At 41.4% G+C, this 23,190-nt stretch overlaps 2 protein-coding genes across 11 annotated transcripts in view; one reads left to right on the plus strand and one right to left on the minus strand.

The window, feature by feature from the left end:
- Positions 1–8,050, plus strand: part of cadpsb (Ca2+-dependent activator protein for secretion b) — a 70,921-nt gene extending 62,871 nt beyond the window's left edge. For all 8 annotated transcript variants that reach the window (XM_086116903.1, XM_086116904.1, XM_086116902.1 and 5 more), the window contains 4 exons: positions 745–777; positions 881–988; positions 6,462–6,566; positions 6,668–8,050. In XM_086116903.1, the coding sequence (XP_085973029.1) occupies positions 745–777; positions 881–988; positions 6,462–6,566; positions 6,668–6,844 (423 nt within the window). In that variant the 3' untranslated portion in view covers positions 6,845–8,050. The remainder of the gene's footprint in view (positions 1–744; positions 778–880; positions 989–6,461; positions 6,567–6,667) is intronic.
- An 845-nt stretch (positions 8,051–8,895) lies between these two features.
- LOC147201194 (receptor-type tyrosine-protein phosphatase gamma-like) overlaps positions 8,896–23,190 on the minus strand; it is a 104,119-nt gene continuing 89,824 nt past the window's right edge. For all 3 annotated transcript variants that reach the window (XM_086117717.1, XM_086117715.1, XM_086117718.1), the window contains 15 exons: positions 22,977–23,068; positions 19,788–19,884; positions 19,568–19,650; positions 19,357–19,491; positions 18,272–18,406; positions 17,989–18,161; positions 17,751–17,886; positions 16,820–16,966; positions 15,364–15,457; positions 14,922–14,998; positions 14,698–14,826; positions 13,821–13,967; positions 13,608–13,750; positions 12,994–13,129; positions 8,896–10,950 (listed from right to left, as the gene is read on the minus strand). In XM_086117717.1, the coding sequence (XP_085973843.1) occupies positions 10,810–10,950; positions 12,994–13,129; positions 13,608–13,750; positions 13,821–13,967; positions 14,698–14,826; positions 14,922–14,998; positions 15,364–15,457; positions 16,820–16,966; positions 17,751–17,886; positions 17,989–18,161; positions 18,272–18,406; positions 19,357–19,491; positions 19,568–19,650; positions 19,788–19,884; positions 22,977–23,068 (1,865 nt within the window). In that variant the 3' untranslated portion in view covers positions 8,896–10,809. The remainder of the gene's footprint in view (positions 10,951–12,993; positions 13,130–13,607; positions 13,751–13,820; positions 13,968–14,697; positions 14,827–14,921; positions 14,999–15,363; positions 15,458–16,819; positions 16,967–17,750; positions 17,887–17,988; positions 18,162–18,271; positions 18,407–19,356; positions 19,492–19,567; positions 19,651–19,787; positions 19,885–22,976; positions 23,069–23,190) is intronic.

Here is a 23,190-nt window from a genome sequence, read left to right on the forward strand (position 1 = left end):
ATTAAACAAACGTTATGACTCTGAAATCATATCGTGTAAATGTTTAAGCAGCTCCTCGTATCAGTACATTTACTTTGTACAACTATAATCTTTCGAAATTGGAAATCCAAAATGTTTTTTGTAACTGTTGTTTACGTTACTGTGTAGGGTTTGGTAACAAGAAAATGCTTGCTATATCCCAATGCTATTATTTATTCCATGTGACAATTTCAAATTTTTGTACAGATTTTAGCAGGCTTCATGAAAGTTGACATGCCTGTTTTGCTTTTGCGGGCGGCATAAAATGATGTGGCGGGCCAGATCTGGCCCTCAGGCCTTGAGTTTGACACCTGTGCATTACAACACAAGACAAAAATAATGACATTCAAACATTTTGTTTGAAATGCATGGAGTCAAATGTTCTACCTCGACTTTATATCTTTATTGCAAGCTTTAAGGGACTAAAAATGATGATATTTTAGTCATTTTTAAATTAATCGCCCGCTTAATAGATTAATTAATCAGAATTGTATCTAACCAAATATGCACATTTTCGTCCTCAAAAGAATATTTATCTGCCAGGTACTTGTAAAAAGTATGAACTGCTTAAAGGGGACTTATAGAATGATCATCAAAATTGTTCAACCTCCAAACCACCGTGCTGCTCAATTTACAAAAAAAAAAAGAAAAAAAATCCATCATGCGTTCCTAGCAACCTACTGTTCTAAAAATGGCACCTTTGATTTCTTTGGTTTCATTTTTCAGGTGAAAGCTGCCTCTAAGTACGTGGACGTACCTGTAAGTCACACTCTTCCTTCACGCCATGCACACTTGTTGACATTTTTTTTTCGCCCACTCACTTCTCCGGAGTAAGTCAGCCAGCCGTGTGTTTATGTTGCAGAAACCCGGCATGGACGTGGCCGACGGCTACGTGACCTTTGTCCGCCACTCTCAGGACATGCTACGTGATAAGGTCAATGAGGAGGTGTATATAGAAAGGTTATTTGATGTAAGTAAGATGCCGTCTCCTCCGCTCAAGCAGAGAGGGGGCCCTACAGAATGTGGGCAAAACAACAGGGTAGAGGGGGATAAGTCCCATTTGGGTTTTTTTATTTTTATTTTTATTTTTTTTAGTTTTTAATTTCTTTGCCAGCAGGAAAAGTGTTTCTTCCTGTCCTTTCTGTCCTCTTCTCTCTTTCTCTTTTCAAGCTCAGCTGCTGCCCTCTGCATTCCGGTCTGCATTGCCACAGTGCTTTTGGGCCTTTGTCTATTTAAAAAAAACAAAAAAAACAAGCACAACAAGCTTTTATTTACAAAGAGTCCGTAAAAGCATCTCCTCCCCCCACCCCCCACCCCAAGTAAAGGATTATATGAAGCAGTGCTCTCTGGAAAGAACATAGTGCATGCTTAGTGAACATCAAGCACTCCTCAGGAAGACACATGAGGAGCCTTTAGCGGAAATGCAGAAATTGTAAAGGCGGTGGGCTCACGGGCAGGTTTTCATGTGTTGGAGGGTGAAGAGAGCACTGTCTTAACCCAACATAATCCTGACGGGATACATTGACAGCAATGTGTCCCCCATGTGTGGTTTTCAACGACACATAATGCCGTGTTGTGTGCGTGTGCGTGTGCGTGCGTGTGTGTGTGTGTGTGTGTGTGTGTGTGTGTGTGTGTGTGTGTGTGCGCGTGCGTGCTTCCACGTCATTGCGAACCTATCTGTTGAGATGCACGTCTCGGCCGCGGCGTGGCGGCCTTTGTGAGGAAGTGAGTTGGGTTAACACGCAGGTATATTGTGCGGGAGCCGCGTGCCAGATGAAACTATTTTTGTTTGTCTTTGATTTATGTATGTTTCTTAGATATCTTTTTTTGTTATGGAGTGGCCCTGCTTTTGTGTGTGAGAAGGCTCCTCCCTTGTCTGCGTCCTCACTTCCTCCCCGTGTTCTCTGTGAGGTCCCCCCCTACCCACCCACAGACGAGTCATGTTCAAGTTCTTCTCAAGTCGAAGCCGCGTTTTTAAAGTGACATTAGGATGTCCGCTTTGTTTTTTGGTTACTTTTGTTTTTGCTTCTCATCGTAATGCATTTCTGTCCATCAATCTTTGCATGTATGTCAAAGCCATCCTTCGATGTTGCACTGGCTCTACTGGATCTCTCTTATTTCAACCCTTTTGGTCTCTTCTTATTAACACCATTCCTGCTTCCTCCTCCAGTGTAAAAAACAAACAAACTGCAGTGGCTTTATTTACGAGATGCAAATCTATTTTCTTCAAATCTATTTTTACAGCAGTTCCAACTTTTGATGAGAGTGCTTTATGTCAACACAGAAGCTATTTCTATCCACTGCGGCGGCCGAATAGATGCCGTTTGAAAAAAAAAAGAATCGAAATATTTTCAAAGGCTGCAAAGTGCATGCCAGAGCAACAGGGGGCACTGTAATCATTTTAGTCCATCAGAGTTCTGAAGAAAGTCATAACTTATAAGTCCCACTAACAACAGTGGTAGATGTAGGGGAAAAAAAGGCTGACTTCCACACTAATGATAAATATTGAACATTGCATATGTCACATAAATATCCATCCATCCATCCATTCACCTATCCATTTTCTAATCCGCTCATCTTCACAAGGGTCGCGGGCACGTAAAAATAAAGACTTTCAAAGAATCATCCAAATACTAATATATAATATACAAAATTATAGTTGATTTCAATAAATTGAAACCAACAGTATATTTGCAGTTTAAATATTATGCACTATATATTTTGTTGCAAATTTCTATGCGTTGAATGCTAACACATTACGATCGCAGTACTGGTACTGACCATTAACTCATTCAGTACCAGCCAATTCTAGACCAAGTCTGAAAAGACGTTTAAAAACGTCTTTGGGAGTGAATGAGTTAAGAATGTTTTCAAAAATCCTTCATTGCCAGATTATTACATCCAATAAATGCTCAGACAACACCTGTGTGCTAACAAAAACCGTATTCATCATTGAATAATAACCGCCATGACACTTTATGGCACCCGTGTCTTTATTTTCATAATAAGGGTGGGAATGTGCCGGCTCGTTGAAGCATGTCATGGCGAATGATAATTAAATTTTTTTTTTTTTTTTTTTTGTCGTTCCTTGAAAACTTGTCGAATATGATTTTATGATCAGTCAATATTATGTTACAACTGACATCACAGGTTGCCGGGTAGATCTGCGTCGCTGCAGCTGCGTTCATTTTACGGGATTGTACACGTCACATGCGCAGGCGGAACTGCTGTAAAAATGTGTGGTGGTCACGTCAATACAGCCCCTGGCGAGTGGAAAAAAAAAGTGGCACTTATCTCGAGTGTTGAGTTGTTTTCTCACATTATGTTGGTTGGCATGTTTTTTTTGGAGTCAAATAATCTTCCTGTGTACATCTTCTAGCATGACCCTCCTCCTCCGACTTGTGGCTCATTTTGCACACGTACTACCGTAGGGCAGTCGTCTCTTCCTCAGCACGCACACACCTGTGCCAGGTCTGCATGCACTGCACGCTCGACTCGACTGCCAAGTGGAAAGGCATCTGCATCAACCCGGAACCCGCTCCCTTGCGCAACCAAACCCCCCACACCCCTCTCCCTTCCTTGAGTCCAAAAACCGCCAATCCATTCACCTTAGCAAATTCCTACGAAAGCTGACCAGCGGATACGACGAGCCCGCTTGATTTCAAAGCTGTCGGAGGTCTTGATTTCAACTCCGTGTGAGTGCTGTTCTCTTGTAGCCTTGAATGCAAACCAAGTGTGGGACAAAGCAGAGAGAAGGTACACGACAATAGCACTGCTTCAACCGCGCCTGTGCACCATTTGCTCATATCCATTGCTCCTTTTCTTTTGCCAGTAAAAGCTCAGCTTACAGTTGTTTTATCTCCAAGGCCTCTGAGGTCAAATTCCTACTAAAACTGACGCAGCGTTTATGTGTGAACACATTCCCCCTTATTGCCGCTTCCAAAGCCCAGCCGCTTAATTTGCACTTTTTTTTGTGCACGTCAATCTTCAACGTCTAGGAAGAAATGAATGGATCACTTAGCACGATGAATTCTTAAATATCTTCCAAAGTCAGGAATGCCAAGTAAGCATGTATTTTAATTCATTTAAAGGTCGAATTTGCTTATTACGACTATGACTGTGCACCACGCAGGTCTGCCTCACGCTGAGTGGTGGTAATGACTCGGACTGAAAACAGCGCGTCGGTGACTCACACACCCATGCATCGAGTGATTGGCCCACGCATAATTAACCAGCTTGGTGCAACCAGAATTTCGCTCCAATCGGGAAACGTTTTGAGGCGCCATAATTCTGAATTTCGTACAGCCCTGTTGGTCAATCCAGTGTGTGTGTGTGTGTGTGTGTGTGTGTGTGTGTGTGCTTTTTACAAATTGGTTTGCTTTCTTCGACGATGCAATCTCAATGATTTGAACAAACCTGCCAATTTAGGGCCGGTCGGTCCACTTTTGGAAAAAGTCGCATCACGACAATTCTGCAATGACTCGTTGAGATGCGCTCATACACAAAAACATGATGTGAATTTCAGTGTTTATGGGCCGTAAAAACACTCAATGAAGTCGTTGCCGCATAATAAAACACAAGCAAAGTGCTTCTTGTTGCAGCTGTTGGGACCCGTTGAAGTCACCGCTAAAACAATCTTCGAGTACATTGAAATGACATCATAATCCTCTTTGCTTTTGGCGATGACACGCTAACAGATGAGGTCAAATTGTGTCCATTTATTCTAAATAGATGGGGGGGGGTAGGAGGGGGGAATTATGGTTTTCATGAGTTTAGTGGGGTACTTCTATCTTAAAAAAAAAATACTTACTATACATGGTCGTTTTTTTCAGCTAAAAACGCCTGACTATACATGGTCGTTTTTTTCGGCTAAAAATGCCTTACTATACATGGTCTTTTTTTTTTTTAGGCTAAAAACGCCTGACTATACATGGTCGTTTTTTTCGGCTAAAAACGCCTTACTATACATGGTCGTTTTTTTTCGGCCAAAAATGACTTACTATATATGGTCGTTTTTTTCGGCTAAAAACGCCTTACTATACATGGTCCTTTTTTTTTTCGGCTAAAAATGCCTTACTATACATGGTCGATTTTTTTCGGCTAAAAACGCCTTACTATACATGGTGGTTTTTTTCGGCTAAAAACGCCTTACTATACATGGTCATTTTTTTCGGCTAAAAACGCCTTACTGTACATGGTCGTTTTTTTCGTCTAAAAACGCCTTACTATACATGGTCGTTTTTTTCGTCTAAAAACGCCTTACTATACATGGTCGTTTTTTTTTCGGCTAAAATGCCTTACTATACATGGTCAATTTTTTCGGTTAAAACGCCTCACTATACATGGTCGTTTTTTTCGTCTAAAAATGCCTTACTATATACATGGTCGTTTTTTTCGGCTAAAAATGCCTTACTATATATGGTCGTTTTTTTCCCCTAAAAACGCCTTACTGTACATGGTCGATTTTTTTCGGCTAAAACGCCTTACTATACGTGGTCGTTTTTTTCGGCTAAAAACGCCTTACTATACATGCTCATGCTTCCATCTCTCAGCTTTCCTTTTTTGGTGTATAGATCTAATGGAAATACTACAAATTTATTCTCAACATTTATGTAATTTCACTTGTCAGTTAAGATTTTGTTATTCATGCTATTTTGACTGGGCGGCCCGGTGGGCCAGTGGTGAGCACATTGATCTCACACCTAACCCTGGGTGCAGGGTTCAATTCCAGCCCCGACCTCCCTGTGTGGTGTTTGCATGTTCTCCCTGTGCCTGCGTGGGTTTTCTCCGGGTACTCCGGTTTCCTCCCACATTCCAAAAACATGCGTGGAAGGCTGATTGAACACTCCAAATTGTCCCCAGGTGTGAGTGTGAGTGTGAGCACGGATGGGTGTTCGTCTGTGTTTGCCCTGCGATTGGCTGGCAACCAGTTCAGGGTGTCCCCCCGCCTACTGCCCGAAGACAGCTGGGAGAGGCTCCAGCATAAGGATAAAGCAGATCACAAAATGGATGAATCGATGATATTATGACTAATCTTGTAAAATGGTATATGAAACTCCTTGTCTTCTTGTTTGCGCACTTAATATTACAACTTTGTTTTCAGCCTACGCTGGGATTCACTCATATAATGTACACTCAGACTAGCTAACAAAGGATAACCACACTTGTAAAATCAAGGCCTTATTGGTGTGAGTTAATATGAGAACTTTTTGTGGCGTAGTTTCGTCTTCAAATTTTTCATCGTCTGACTTCATTCTCACAAGCTGACCCTTTTCACGTCGAAATCTGATTGAATCCTCCTCCTCAGTGCGGTGAAGGCCCCCATGTGGGCCTACGGGGACACACGTGGCGGCAGACTATTGTTGTTTTCCCCGCCGTCTTGTGTCAAGGTGTGCGATGTGTGTGTGTTCTTGCTGGAGAGTGTTGCTGTTTATGTCTTTCAGCAATGGTACACTGCCACCATGAACCTGCTGGGCACTTGGCTCAGCGAGCGCATGGACCAGCAGCTGCACGTCTACCAGCTCAAGATCCTCATCAGGATCACCAAGGTGACTTAGGACGAAATAGAAACGACTCGATAATCGTGTGCGTTTGTCAGAAAGCAACCTTTGCTCACTGTGATATCACCCCCCACCCTCACCCCCTGCAGAAAAAGTACCGTGACTTCCGCCTGCAGGGTGTACTGGACTCAACCCTGAACAGCAAGATGTACGACACGGTGCGCAACAGGCTGACTTTGGAGGAAGCCACAGCTTCGGTGAGGGAAGGAGGCATGCAGGGCATCTCCATGAAGGACAGCGATGAAGAGGACGAGGAGGACGACTAGAGGCCACGCACCGCCCCCACCCCGCCCTTAATCACACTTTTGACTTTAGCCTGGTTAACCGATGCATGTACCAAACTCAGATAGCCACTCTAGGACCTCTTTGTCAGCTCGAAACGCCTACGATGGAACTATAAACTAATAATAATAATAATGGGAAAAAAATAATTGTGCTTATACTGAGGAAACACGATAAAAGTGTTGGGAAAAAAAATAACCAGTGATTGGCAGTTTAGCTGTGTCATAATAAAGATAGCACCGATTCATTCATTTCAAAATTAATTTCTTAATGTGTTAGTAAGCAATATGGAGAAGCATTTGAGTGAGATTAAATGTGTAAATGTGATTAAAAGTGTGTGCGTGCGTGCGTGTATGTGTGTGTGTCCCCCGTCCCTCCGTCCGTCCAATGCAAACTACGTACGTATATGGCGCTTCTTTGTCGTACTCTCCATTCATTCATGGTACATTGTCGTGTATGTATGTGTGTGTGTGTGTGTGTGTGTGTGTGTGTGTGTGTGTGTGTGTGTGTGTGTGTGTGTGTGTGTGTGTGTGTGTGTGTGTATATATGTGTGTGGAGCCTCTCTTTGTCTGTTTTCAAGTGAACGCCAACTGCTTCGAGAGTGACAAACAAGACCCCCCTGTCTTTTGTTGACGGCTCGTCTTTGACACGCGTTGACCTTCGACTTTCAGCCTCAGCACGAGGGGGTTCGCGAGATGCAATACTCTCCATTCTCCCTCCATTTTGATAACCCGGGAGATTCTATTTTTATTTCCACGTTCAAAGAGGGGGGAAAAAAAAGATGTCTTGAAAACAGGTTCTATTTTAATTGATTTCCACTTTTACAGAGGAAAAAAAAAGCGAACGTTTTTTTTTTTTTTAAATGAATGACAAAAAAAAAGTTGGTCTGTGTTTGTTGTGTAACTGTGTGGAATGAGATGTCTGGCTTGGGTGTCACTGTTGTTCTGTATATATGATATAAATATATATATAAATATAAAATGCTGTACATTGCATTCTGAGCCATCGCTTGCATGCCTGTGGGTTCCAACAATTTCCAAACACTTTTTTTGTTTGATTTCTCTCTCCGGTTTTCTGTGTCATTTAGCTGGTGGATTCATTCTTGCTTTTTTTTTTTTGCCATCTGAACGCCAACAGTTGTAATATGCAAAAGCTGTGGCCGCCGAATAAAAATTATTGTACATGTGTCACTTATGCCTGCTTATTTAATTTGTGGATTAGAGCGAAATGAGGTGGTGGAAAGGAAATATGATAGGTTGATGAAAGTTGGGGGAAATAAATGAATAAATATATGGCGAGGAGTAAGCCAATTTGATGACGGCCGAGGGACTACAGTGGATATAAAATCTACATACCCCTTGTCAAAAAAACAAACAAATCATTTCAATTTTTCTTTTTCCACCCTGTGTGTGACCAATAACCTACACAAAAAATATCAAAAGTGGAAACACAAATAATTGAGATAATTTAGCACAAATGTGCGCACCCCCTTATACGGCTTAATATGGCTGTTCAAATTTAGCCAATCATGTTCAAAACTCATGGTAAATACCAGTCAGCACACACCTGCCAAGATTTAAAGTGCACCTGATTAAATTCAAAAGTTCAGCTGTTCTAGTAGGTAGTCGCCTACACATTTTTTGTTTGTTTCCTTTCTAACAGCATCTTGAACGTTTTGGACTAATTGATTGGTATTCGGAACTGTTCATAATCACCTCCACCTTGACTAGGATCATCATGCTTTATTGTATGTATGGTGTTCTCTTTTTGATGAGCAGTGTTCATTCATTTTCCAAACCGCTTAATCCTCACTAGGGTCGCGGGGGGTGCTGGAGCCTATCCCAGCTGTCTTCGGGCAGTAGGCGGGAACACCCTGAACCGGTTGCCAGCCAATCGCAGATGATGAGCAGTGTTGTTGGGGCCAAATCGACATCAGACCATTCCCCCCACCCCCCATGCTTGGGAGATTTCATGATACCACGATGCAACTTCTACAGTGGCGGAAAATGGATAGATGATGAAACTTCACCACATCTGCCCAAGTAAGAATATTTTTTTATTAAGTTGACAGAAGTTACAACAATCTTCAAAATACCATCTACTTCGGTAAACAGGTAAGTTTGATCGACGTTTATACCTGATGATTCTATTCCCCAAAATTCATTCAAGAGAAACATCCGTAGAATGAACATTTATGAACTAAGACTACATCTCTGGAGACAACAAAAAAAAAAGTAAAAACGGGGGTCGTTTGATTCCAGTTTTTTTCAGACCATAACCAGTACGTGTACTCAATGATACTGTACTGATACTAAAATTTCAATTAACACAATGCCAGGTGTGTTTATCCACTTTTTTTGGTGACAGACATGATTCACTAATGTGTCCCACAGCCACAGTTAGCACCAGTTACGGGCAAGGAGGGTTTACTCGCTTTTTGAGTATCGGTGGCTGGTACTGGCATCCTCGGTGAGTACTGGATAACTTGAAACAAGGCCGGTATCGGCCTGATACCGATAACTGGTATCAGTACTTGCCCATCCCTAGTAAAAAACATTTTTAAAAGTGCTCTTTTGGTGAATAAAAAGCCAGAAAGCAGCTAAAGCGTGGACCATTTAATGTTTCATATATTTAAGAAGGCCGAGTCACAGTCGACGGTGGAGCAACAATCGTGATCAACAGAACAAAAAAAGTGCCAAAGTTAAGTCATTATTCATCAAAACAAATTAAGAAGAAACAAACCATTCAATCGATGTAGAAAAAAAAAGAAGCTGGAGAGGTGATGGATAAAGACAGTGCTGAATGTCTTCATCAGTCTAAAATGGTTAAACATGAGACAGAAGAGGAGGTCCTTTAAGAAAGAATAATATAGCCACTGTTGAGGTTACCTGTTGACCGAAGTGGCAAAAAAAAAAAAAAATTTTTTGTTACCACTGGAGACAAAACACAATTCACAGGGAAGTATTTAAAAAAACAAAACAAAAAATTGTCTTATACGGCCAATTTGAGCGCAGACCTCAAACCAGTAAAAGTACAACAGCTTCACAATCCTCATGCATTTCTTAACAACCTTTTATTTTGTATATTCATCTGCATATAGTTGAGGAAATGTATCAGCACTTTGACAATTGAAATATTTTTTTAAAACTTTTTTTTTTGTTTGTTTTAGTTCATTTTTTTGGCTGATCAGCGTCCCTTTGTTGAAATGTTTCACAATAATAACATTTGGCAAAGCTGTGCGAACATGATCCAAACCCACAGCACTAAAACAGCCAGTCCACAAATAGGCAAAGAGTGATTGGCTATTAAGGATATAATATATAGATATATATATTACAAAACAGTATAACAATATAAATCCCTGTAAAAAGCAAAAAAAAACAAACAAAACAAACTTTCACATGGAATGCCGTGACGAGCAAAAGAAGCCATATTGTTTTGTTTAGATGAGCTATTGACATGGATGGGGAAGTGTTGTCACACGAGGGGTCATGTGACCAGCGGCCTCAGAGTTTGCTGACAAACAGGACGTTGGGATGTCAAATGGAAACCGGTCGCCTCGGCCCACATCCCCCCCGTCTTCATGCGGCGCGCTCGGGTCCAAGTTGAACGCACAACGTCCTTGGGCAGAGTTAGGCAGTAACACTGATAGTTGAGTGCAAAGTGAACAAGGGCTGCTTTTTTTCCCCCCTTCTTTCCATCCTTCCTTCCTCACGTTAACAGGACGCAAACACTCAGCAGGATTTGAAAACAAAAAACCCAAAACAATAAGAGGGGGCAAAAACATAAATATCCCAAAATGTTTGTCAGTATAAAAAAAGTAAGAGTACGTTTTTTTTTTCTTTTTTAAAACTATTATAATCAATAGTCTGGCAAAAAAAAAAAAAGGCCTCTCGGGAGGGGGCGAAGAAGTAGTTCTTGTAGAAATGAAGCGCCTGGGCGCCGCTCTTCAAACGAGCGACTCCATGCTCTCGGCAGGGTCACACTGGTCGGCCATCACCGCCACCCCGTTAATGTCCGTGTGCATGGGGCCGCACTCTCCGCTAGCCGCCAGGCTCAGCATGGCTTTGTAAAGGTACTGGTACTGATCCTGCACCAAGCACACACAGCACACACACAAGAAACACGACTTGAAGCAAAGGTACAGCAAACGCAAAGAAAACATTCGGCCAATAGGTGCTAACATTGCAAATCCATTCACAGTAGAGTATTGTCTCCTAGTGTCGTATAGTATAGCCTCATACTATGTGACCGTACAGCATAGCCCAATATTGTATAGTAAAGATTAGAACAGTACAGTCGAGTTGAAGATAGGTGAGTAAAGTAACACGCCCATTACAGTACAACAGGGTACGGTGCAGCACATTTAATAAAGTATTGACCGGTATAGGCACGTTTCATGCAGGAAAGTACGGTAAACATGTAGTTCTTACTTCTTCCTACTCCCTTGAACATAATAACTGTGTTGAATGATGACTGGTTTCTCTTTCCTTTTTACTATTTTACTTACCGTACTTTCTGTCAAATTATTACTGTATATGTTTTATGTTCAATAAACAAACGAAACGAAAAAGAGCACTCCAGTTTCGAATAATCAAGTCTCTCATTCACTATAGCACACACTAGCGTTGTGTAAGGTAGTACAGTACAGTTGAGTTGAACACAGGTTAGCGTGGTAAAGTATTAAATCGTTACCATATACAGTAGTACAGTACAGTGTAATATTTATTTAGATTAGTGCAAGAGTAAAGTGCAGTGCAGTAAGGGACAGTCTTAGCAATATACATCGATTATAGTGCAGTCTATTATTGTGTTATATAGAATAGTAATGAAGTGGCGTGTAATAGAAGTTGTACAGAGGGTGAAGGACAGGATCTCTTAAAATTTGTCCAAATAAACATTTGATTGCCATCTGGTGGACAAAACGTGTACTTGACATTAATGAGCAGCAATTAAGTGGATCCATTCAAAGCAGCATCACACATCATATTTTTCTGAGTATAAGTTGGAGTTTTTTCATAGTTTGGCTGGTCCCACAACTTACACTCAGGTGTGACTTGTACATGTTGCAATTAGAGCAAGGGATTGGTACCTATTTCCCCGTTCCTATACCGTGTTGAAATTTGTTTGGCTGTTGGGATATACTTTTGATGCACTGCCGCCGGTGGTCAGAAGGTAGAAGGTAGTAATTGACCAAAAGAAAGTAGAATAAATGAAAGAAGAAAAAGAAATGGAAGAAAGGATTAGTATAAAGTCATGCTTTACCGCCGGTGGCTAACTTCTTAATCGCATTCTAACGCAGGTAACATTATTTGCCAACCACCCAAAAAAGTAGTCAAAGAAGACGTAGCAGACATGTTTGACTTATTACTAATTGAGCATGCGGCTTACTTCCACCGCAACAGCAGATGTGCAGCAGCAAAAGGCACAAAAACCCACCAGATTCTAACTTTGGCCACAATGTGACGCAGGGTTCTACTTAAGTTAAGCAGTTCAAAATGTAAAAATAAATTAAAAAAACAATGAGAGGGGAAAAAAAAAATCCGCAGTTAGAAGCAGAAGTTTTGCTCTGGCACTCCTTTTTGGGGGCACTCTGAATAACTGAATAACACACATGAACAACTCTGGATGGCTGGGAGTGAAGCAATGTGTGCTTGGAGCATGCCATTTGGAACGGGGGTTTTTGGTGCAAGTCGAAGCGCTATTTTTCCCGGTCTCTTATTGTTAAAAAAAACAAAAATGTGACTTAGACTTCGGAGTGACATACAGTGGTCCTTCGCTATATTGCGGTTCATCGTTCATGGACCGGCTAGATCACAGATTTTTTTTTCAAGTGCAATTTTGCATGCAGTTTTTTTTTTAAACAGTTTTCATCCTAATTGACGTTCAGTATTTTTTACAGCGTACAACCACCCTCTGTGTTTTTTTTCTTCTTGATGATGCATGTTTAACTGTTGGTGTCTATTAGGTAATGGAGAGTAGATTAAAAAAAAAGATTTCATGATTAGCCCACTGTGAATAGGCGGGTGATTACTGTAGCAAATGACATTAAAACCCGATTAGCTTCACTAAACAGTCAGTCGAACTCATTAAGATCATTAGAAGTATTATTACAATTTCACGCTCCACTTACAATATCGGTGAAGACTCCCGGCCTCATGAGGTTGATCATCTTGGCCACCTGATAGATGTCGACGACACCTTCGTTTTCCAGCTGCTGCGACAGCGTGGTGAGAGCGCACAGCATCCCCGCTGACACCGCGCCGTACCTGCGAGGAGACGGAACAATCAATCACATGGAGCTGCAAGGGGACGCATCCACTTGGGAGGAAGGTGATGTTTGTAACGGTGCAGGAAGAAGCGGTCGTGTATAAAATACCTGAAAACGATACATGAGTAAAAATAGAGTTAAAAAAAACAAACACTTTGGGAGAAGTTCGTCGCCCTGTTGAATATTACTTTTAGTATCTGACATTTGCTGTACTTGAGTATTAAAAGTATATAACATAAAATTTATTTTAGTACTGGAAGTAAGCATTTTTTTTAATGAGTGGCTAGAATATATATATTTTTTTTGTAGAGATGTTGAGGGCTAATGTATTTGTATACATTTTATAAAGTGGATGCATTGAAGTCCCAGCTGGCAGAAACAAAGCAAAAATGAGAACATTCTATTTCAGTACTGTAATAGAGAATCTGTTGCATGAAAAAAAAAAAAAAAGCCAACAGGCATTTTGGTGAACGTACTCATCGTGCACGATTGTGGGGCCGTCTCGCGTCATGGCCTCCTCCTTAATGACCCTGATGAGCTCAAAGGCGCTGCTGAGAGGAGCGTCCGGGTTGGGCCACTTGGGGCACTGGAAGTGTCTCACCTCCAGAACGTAGTCGTCCTGACGTGCACGTGTGACGGGAAGAGAGTTACGGCGGGCACAACGCAAGCGGATGAGCAATGCGGGGTACCTGCGTGGCCTCCAGGATGAAGTCGTGGATGATGATCTGCTCCTCATTGGAGAGGCACAGTCTGTCCTTACTGATGAGCGTGACGGTGAAGGCAATGCAGTTCATGGCCTCTTCGCGACTCGGCCAGTAAACAAACTCATCCTCAGCCTGCACAAAATTGTGAAAAAATAAATAAATAAAGGGTGTATGCGTGTGTATCTATTATGACCCCTACATGGATGGATGGCCAGTTCAATATTATTTTGCTCCTCTTTGTCTTATCGGAGCAAAAAAAAATCGTGGACTGGAAAAATGTGATGTCCTGAGTCCCCCCCCCCCCCCCCCCCCCATTTGGTTTCTTTACATTATCTCAGACTTTCTAGTTTCTTAGGTTACTGAAAAATGGTTATTTGTTGATTTTTCGGCATTCGGAGTTCATGTTTGCTGAAACCAAAGCGATTTCTATCGGAAGTTACATTTTAACAGATGACTCCTCATTTGATAGCAGCTTTAGAATTCTTGCATCCATTAAACTTGAACGTTTATGTACTGCCTGCTTCTGCGTGAATTTCTTTGCAGGGTGTAAAGATACGGCTACGGTTTGGATGGGAACTTCTCTGCTATGTAGAATAATAATAATTTGGAAAAGGGCATATTTCTTCTTGAAATAATACTGTTGTCATTGTTTTTTTTTTTTTTTTTCCAAAAACATTCCAAAATCTGAAAAGCCGATCATTTGCGTGATAATTTAATAAAGAGTGAGTGAACCGGGACTCCCTCAGCAGTCTTTTATTTAATGTTGTTGCGCAGACACTAATTCCCGTTTTGACTTGATTGCAGTGTCCCCAGAAAAAAACCCACGAGGTGGATGTATTCGATCGGTTTGTAGGCTGCTTACCAGGCCCTGGTTGTCAGGCAACATGACAATAATTTGTGCATTATGGTCCCAGATCATCCGCCAAAAGTCAGTGGTGGTGTGGGGCAAAGGATGCTGGGTAATGATGAACTCATTACTCCGGTAATAACCCTGAGGAGACAAAAGAGCAAGCAGTTTCAAGGAGCGTGGCGTGCATTTGGACAGCCAGTGTACAAATGGCAGGGGCGGCGCTCAAGAGGCTGTACCATTATGTAGGACGCATTAATGTAATCAGTTCCTTTCATGCCAGGCAGAGTGGTGAGACCCACTCTCGCTCGCTCGGCTGTGGAGGCAGAAACACACACTTGAGTCAGAAACCCGGACCACTGTAATCACGCTGGCCGATAGCGTACACCTTCATTACCGCTCCTCGCTGTTGCTATAGCAACGACAACCTCCATTCTCCCCCGGCCGGGCGCCATGAATGCATTGAGCAATTAATTTATGGGATTATGGAAATAGATTCTAATTCGGGACGGTGAATTGTCTTTAATAATGTACAGCCCGGCCGGATACTAGACCGGCGAGATGAAGAAATGCTGCGGCGCCATTTTTTTCTTCACGCGAGACGGTCGTCGCTTATTTATTTATTTATTTTCCTTGCTTGATGAACAAACGAGCAGTGCAAGAACGGACCGAGACACTCACATGGAACCACCGAGGAGTTGCGGTTCTTCTCCTTGTTGCAGTCTTTGTGAGCACTGAAACACTCGGCAAAGCGAGTGTTGCATTGAGTCAGCAGCTGGGGACAGAGAAGGGAGAAGTCAATCGCATGGCGCGTAAAAAAAAAAAAAAAAAAAAATCAATCAGACACAGACTGTGAAACTCACACTGGCGCTTTTTAATTAGTACAATAGACACGCTCCCTGAGGAGTAAGCGCCACAACGGACAATGATCGAGAAGACCTCTATGTACAGCACAGCCTCATCAAAGCAATCTATTATGGGATGCCGCTTAACCTCGGAGTCAATCTAATTTGAAAAGAAGTATGTTTTTTTTTTTTTTGTATTTCGTTTGTAATCTGGCTGCAATTTTGAAAAGGTCAACTGAATCTGTTCTCCGCTTAAAGCATCCGGACCCCTCAGGTCAAGTGAGACAAGTCTATTGTGTGTTTCCGGAACCAGAACCAGAACCAGAACCAGAACCAAACAAAGTGAAGCAGCATTTAGACACTATGCTCCACACCTGCTCAAACTGTCACTTCGTTTAAATAAGGGCTGAGAACATTTTTGTTTACAACAGCATCTGTCCTTTATTCTCTCATTTTAATCCTCATTTGCCTGCAATCTTTTAATTGATCTAGGATGATGTTTGCTTTTAATCATGTTACTCTAATTATTTGAGATGATTTAATTAGGATTTTGGAATGTCGTGTTTTTGGTTTCCCTTTCAATGCTTTTAATGTTTGATGTAAAGCACTTGGAATTGTCTCGTACATGAAATCTCCTCATAATAGACTCAGTGGTAGTTTTAGGCTAGCTTTCTCATGTGTTTTTTTTTTTGTGGCAGATTTTGGAACCTTTCACCACCTATTGGATGGAAAACCATATACAGTAGTTGCGTTTGTTGCTTTTCTTTCTATAACAACCCGACATGCCAGAAGATGGCGCCATAGTCACATCTAATAGGAAAGTAATACGGTAGTTGAACTCCGATGCAGTGATGCAGGTCAACGGAGAAGAGTTTAATTTTTTATATTAAGTCTTGGAAAGAAAAAATAATTAAGTACCTGTGATTTAATATGTCAAGTCTGAAAGTACATGAATATATCTTTGGGAGTGAATGAGTTTTAAATACATCTTTTATTATTATTACTATTATTATTATACTATACTGGGGTCATAGTTTTTAATATATTTCCTGTTTGAACTATTAAAATCGTCTTTTTCAATACAGTTTGAGAGGAGCATCAATAACTGTCCTCTCCTCGCAGTTATTCACTCTTAGGCAGCAGGTCTCAGTCTCTATCCCCCCGCGAATAAAATGGGATTACTGCTGTTCCCGTACACGGTTTTAACAAGCTTCCGATAAAGAGACCGCCCTCTTTCAGAAGGATAATGCCATTAGGGATCGAGTGACAAGACCACAAGGTTGTAAACTCACCCTGAATTGCTTCTCCAGACGGGTGCGGCCCACCGAGTTGGGCGTGAGGATGCTGTTAACGTAGCCGTGCAGCTGCCAGGCGGGCACCTCTGTCTCTCGGCTGAAAATGGCCTCCATCAGAGCATCGTGAATGAACACGTACTGCTCCTGAAGGAGAGCAGGAATGTGAAGGGGTGAAAAAAATTGAGTTGAGCATCCAAGACAACGGATTAAAATGTTCATGAATGTAATATACAGTACATGACATGCGTAGGAAAACAGTGATAACACAAGAGTTGGCCGAAAATGTTCCACAAAAAAAAAAAAAAAAAAAAAGGAAATATCCATCAAATTAGAATTTTTTTTTTTAATAGCTTGATGGTGGCAGAGGTCAGACTGGTTGGATCTGGCAGAGAAACATCAAGTCACCATCAAATAACTACTTGATGCTACACCAAAGGTGAAATAGAGGTTACAGTATGCATGGGTTGACCAAATTGCACACTGGAAGATTCGAAATACACGCCCACTCTGATGAGTCTGCTTTTGGCTGACTTGTCGATATTTGTGTCACAATTTAGTCTTCATCCTGCCTTGCATCAACATTTAAGTATGCCAGTGGTGATGAAAATGTGTGCGAGGGCGAGGGGGGAACGGTAATTTAAAAAACCCTTTAGGCCACTTCTCAAACAAACTTGACAGAGTGGCGTACTTTTAAAGAAGACAGACTTCAAATCCAATACTCTACTGGACAAAGCAACAAAGCCGACGATGCAAAAGAAGGAGGCTATCCCTCCGCTTGCCTAAAATAAGACTTGACTCAGCCCAAAGTGTGATCTCAGTAAGTATCAAGTATTAAGGCTTTCTCTCCATAAGCATTTTAAACCATGGATGACCTTTGTCATTGAGAGTTTTTTTTTTTTGGGGTGGGGGAAGCTGTAGGGGTTCTTACCTCAGTCTGGACCAGGTAGTTGCGCTGTGTACGGATATGTTTAAGAAAGTCCAGGATGCTGACTGTGCTTTTGTCCTTGATTTGTTGCAGCATGCTGTCAATGACAATGTACGTTCCTGTGCGCCCAACCCCTGCACTGAGGCCAGCACAAAGCAATATGAGCACGCTGGTAGGCCCGTCAGCACATTTCCAACGTCTAACGGTCATAATTAATGTTCATTTAAGTAATGGATGGTACCTGCAGTGCACCAGGACCGGGCCCATGTCTGCAGTGCGGGCCGCTGATGAGCGGTTGATGAAGGTGAGGACAGGGAGGGTGTACTCGGGCACGCCCATGTCAGGCCACTGAGTGTAGTGGTACTGGATTACGATACGCTCATTTAGCTTCCCCTTTGGATTCCCCTTCTGACCCTGAAAAATCCACCGCATCTTAGAACACGGTGTCGTGTCTTGTATCGCCAATCAGATCATCAACAATACGGCGCAGGTTGCTTCTTTGATTTGATTTGATTTTTTTTTACCTTTTTGACTTTGGTGTTCCGTATGAGAAAACGGCGCAGGGTGTAGCAGGCGTGCACTTTGGTGCTTTTCAGCATCACCACGATGTTTCCGTACTGCTCGCTGTTCTCTGTCGGCCAGTACTGGTCACATTTCCTCTGTAAGACACAGCAATTGATCCTTGACCATTCCTGATGTTTGCAACAAAAGCTGATTTGGCTATGAAGAGGTCATACATGCAAAAACTGGTCTTAAAAACAAGTCAAAAATTAGAATACTGCTTCCAAAAATGAAAAAAAAAAAGATCTTAAAGAAGTGAACAATTGTACTTTCTTAAAACAAATAAATACTTTAAATTAGCCTAATAATACCCCACCGATGTCTTGGAGCCAGTGTATTTATACGACCTACACATTCAACATTCCGGTATTTCTCATTTTAACTCATTCACTCCCAAAGACGTTTTTAAACGTCTTTTCAGATTTGATCTAGAATTGGCTGGTACTGAATAAGTTTAAAGCTGAACCTACTCAAAACCAGTGAGAAAAATGTATGATAGTTGGAAGATTTTGAACTTGACTTTACCATAGCTGTAACAAAAGCGATGCACAGAATATTGATCAAACATAAAACATAAGACCTGAAACTCAGTGAAGCTCCTCAGCTCACTTGAACAGTTCCTTGGCACTTAGATGCCAAAAGATGGCAGTAAAGCACACTATTTTAAAATACAGCCACTCAACTGACTTGAACATCGGCTCTTGGCACCAAGATGCCACAAGACAGAGCCAAAGCTACATTTATACTGATTTGGCCTGAACACAAAAACAACAGAGGTTAATTAAAAAAAAAAAAGTAAAGAAAAAGGCTGAACTGCAAATATATGAGTTGTGATTTGTTTCTACGGATACCAAAAAACTTTTAAACCTTTTTTTTATTTTTATTTTACCAGCTTTAACTTGAATCAACTATTACTAAAAAACACAGATGAGTCCAAGAATTATAGAAATACAAAGACAAAGAACAAGCCTGAAGTATTAAGTGTTGGTCACATTTTGTTTTTTGGGGAGTGACTGATCATTTTAACGGTGCGCGTGTGGTGGCCCACCCGTCCTTTCTCCACGAGGTTTGTAATCATGACAATGATTCCAGTGTTCTGCTCCCACACCATCCTCCAGAAATCTTCAAAAGTGGACTTCAGTGGACCCTGGGCAGCTATGTATGCTCTGGGCCGGTTATAACCCTGACACAAGTCAAAAGATTCATCATTAAAGTGATGCTGAGAGCACATCGGTGTGGCATGAAGCGCTTGAACTCACGTCGACATAGTTGGCATTGATGTAATCGGAATGTTTGGCATCTTTCCCAGCTAGCGCTCGTAATTTCACCCGACTGTGGTCATCTGCGGGGGTAAAAATAAAAATCATCGATTTATATTTGAACAAATTATTGTTAAAGGGAGGAAAGTAGGTTAGGAAAACATAAGAGGATTCCTCCGCAGTAGACATCCTCTCTAATCCCATTTCACAGCAGACTCACAAGCCACAATGTTGATGTATCTGTTTTTGTGCTTGTTGTCAGGATGATTGGAGTGTTCCGCAGTGATTTTCAGGTCGGCTGTGGAGCGTTGGACCTCCTGGGATGGGAGAGCGAGGAAAAACAAAACAAAAGAAAAATGGGATTGAATCATTCTTTATTATTATGATTATTTCACTCAACTGTATGATTGAATTTTTTGCACAATGCATGTTGGTGTTACAACTGGTTATGGATGGGGACATTTCGTTTTCCCCATTGATTGAAATACCAAGCTAATTATTTTTCAATATGTGAGAAAGCAGGACAAAGGCAAATATGAACATGTCATTCTGTGAAAGCATCCAGACAGTCGAGGACACTTGTGTCAAACTCAAGGCCCGGGGGCCAGATCTGGCCTGCCACATCGTGATATGTGGCCCGCGATAGCAAATCAAAGATGTCAACTTTCATGATACTTCCTAAAATCAAATTCTCATTTGTAATAAATAAGAGTGATACTCTAAGCATTTTCTTGTGATCAAACCCCTCATTACAGTATCTTAAACAATAGGTGAATAAACCGTTTGTCTTGACTTTTTTATATGGTTTCAGTCATAACGGCCATCCAAGGGAAACTGTAACTAAAATCAGGCCCGTGACCAAAACGAGTTTGACACCCATGGTCTAGCAGCTAAATTAATCCTCCAAATGTGTGGTTAAGGATTGATACATTCACTTTGCCTTCCTGGGAACATCACCCCACTTTCCACTAGCTGATGCTGTAAGGAACAGTATTTGCAATAAACATCCGTTTCCAAACAGTCTTGGAGTGAACTTCACTCATTTCTAGTTTACTTTGTGTTTCAATTTCTAACAAGTTGGGCCGTAATTAATAATAGTGCTCTCTGCTGGCTACTGCAAAGTACTAAAACCCATCACGCCTCCGCAGGTTCAAGACATACACAACATCAACTCACTGATAAGAAAAGTAAACAAACAAAAAAATACAGATCAACCTCAGGTCACCGAATCTCTTTTGCATTTACAGCTAAAGGAAAAAGTGCAAAGTAAAAATCAAGCAGCAATTTGGTTCATCTATCAGCATCGCCACAATGCTATGCGTGCTTGAACTCAAACAACTTTCTTTTCCTCCTCCTTCCCTGTGTTGTGTTTACATGACAAATGAGTGCATGAGCCCGGCGCCAAACGACCCAATTAAAGAGCACCCTTCAGGAGCGACGCTTTTCGTCTTGTTTCTTAACCTGCTTTCACCCTCATTAACTCTGCGTCTGCCTGTGTGTCGTTCTTCCAAAATATCAATCCAAAGAGAGCAAAGTTGGAGTTGAACATGGCACCATGCTGAAGAGTCTGCTTCACTCAGGGGGAAAAAAATAAAAATTGGGAATGGGGGGCTTCCGGGGGATAATGTTCGGTTCAGGCTGAATGCTCTGGTGCATTTCAAGCTTGTTTCGGTTTGCTGGAGTTGCAGTAAAAGCTCCGGTCCAGACACACCCAGACCCTTTTCGTACATTTGTGGAAAACTAGACGACATCGGCAAAGTGTGAGAACGGATATTTGATTTTTGTAAAGATAATGTGTTCATTTTTTTTTTTTTGATGATTGTGTTGGATAGTTTTCCTGTGACTTCACACAATGGCCCGTTGGAGGTCGATGTTTCATTTTGTTCCAGTGCTTATTGAGCGTTTCAATCAAGACTACTCATGGTTTTAACACAGTGGCCAAACAGATACTGATCATGTGATCAAAAACCATCTTTAGTCGTAGGACACTCGGAAGTCAAAGGAGGATGAAGTTGTTCGATTCGGAATTCAAGGGCAACTTTTCTGAAAACAATGCTTTTGTTTTGTAACTATGGCGATGTTAAAGGCAGCATTTGGTCCTTGTTGATTTTTCAGCGGTCAACATCATTTACACACTGAAATGATTTCCGACGGCAACAAATGTTTTGAAATACAAAATAAATCGCAGGTCTGCGGGCATGCTTGAATAAATTGTAGTTGACGTGTCCATTACGCAAACTGCACATTGTCAAAATGACTTCTGTTTATTCAAAATGGAGCAATATGATAGTTGCTCCTGTATTGGATCTCATTGGCTTGGCTAAAGAGGGATATGATGGCATGTTCTATATGTGCAATGCTAAAAAATATGAAACGGTTAATTTTAGCGTTTGAACTGTGGAATGTGAACTAAACCCAAGATGTCAAAACTCGAAGATTTCAAACCATGATCATCAAAGTCATCATTTACACATACAGTACTTTAGACGTGTGAGCATGTAGCTGTGTTTTTTCGTGTATCTCTTTGACATCAACAAGTTGTTGCACCACACTTCGTCACTACGCTTCCTCGGATGGCCGCTGCATCTTTTTGGTCTCATCAAACGATTACATTTATCGCACTCAACAATCTCTCAGGCGACACAATTCAATAGCTGGCAGTATTAGTGGGAGAGGCGCTACTTGTGCTTCAATGTCACTTCCAATCTGTGGCTGAAAATGATTTTCGCCCAACATGGCACTACACAACGTTGATGAAGTATTCTGTTGAGTTTTTACTCCACGAATATAATATTGTTCAGTATTTGAGTGTTTTCTTAGAGCTGGCACATTCAATGTATGGCATCCTTGATTTAAGAATTTGAGAGTTTATAGTTCCCCTTTAAGAATGGCCTTTCGTATGAGGAATTTGCACGCCTTTGTGGACCTGCTCTCTGTAAGAAAGACGCATGGTGGCGCACTATTTTCTCAATATGTGCATGTTACAGAATGAATGAGAGTTCTGGAGCTGACAAGCAATTTGATTCTTTGTGATTCTCGGTCCGTAACTGTCACTGCACGACATACTAAAAAATAAAAATAAATAATGATAGCACAGCACAAGTAAAACATACGCAACTATGACGACTACTTGTTTGAATTTCCTCATAGTGTAGGATTCTATTCTACTCACTTGGTGTGGCACCCTAAGTTAGTGTCCGGTTAGGTTCAATTTGATATTGTCAACAATCACTTAAGTTGAGTGAAGACTATTTTTTTTGCACCAAGGGAAAGATTTACCAATCTGATCAGTAACAAATGAAAACAAACATATACTGTAGGTAAACAAAGTCAAATTCCTTGCATCTCGCAGAGGATGCCATTCAAGCTAGGGCAGCAACTAAATGTGCAGTACAACATGTGAGTTTACCTCAAACTCTTCTGAAAAGCCTTGTAGATTGTTCTTGTAGAGCTCCATGATGTGTTTGACAAACTGCTTGACAGGAATGGCCTCCATGTCATCTACAAGGAGCGCAAAACACAGTAAGAAAAATGTTTTGGTTAGATCAAACTCAAATTTGTCGCTTGCCACGTTGTAGTTATGGTTTGCCTTGGAGGGCTATGATGAATTTTGGGAAACCATA

The sequence above is a fragment of the Hippocampus guttulatus genome, chromosome 8 (assembly GCF_054856545.1).
Source record: "Hippocampus guttulatus isolate MCC_2025c chromosome 8, RoL_Hgut_1.0, whole genome shotgun sequence".
Classification (NCBI taxonomy): Eukaryota; Metazoa; Chordata; class Actinopteri; order Syngnathiformes; family Syngnathidae; genus Hippocampus; species Hippocampus guttulatus.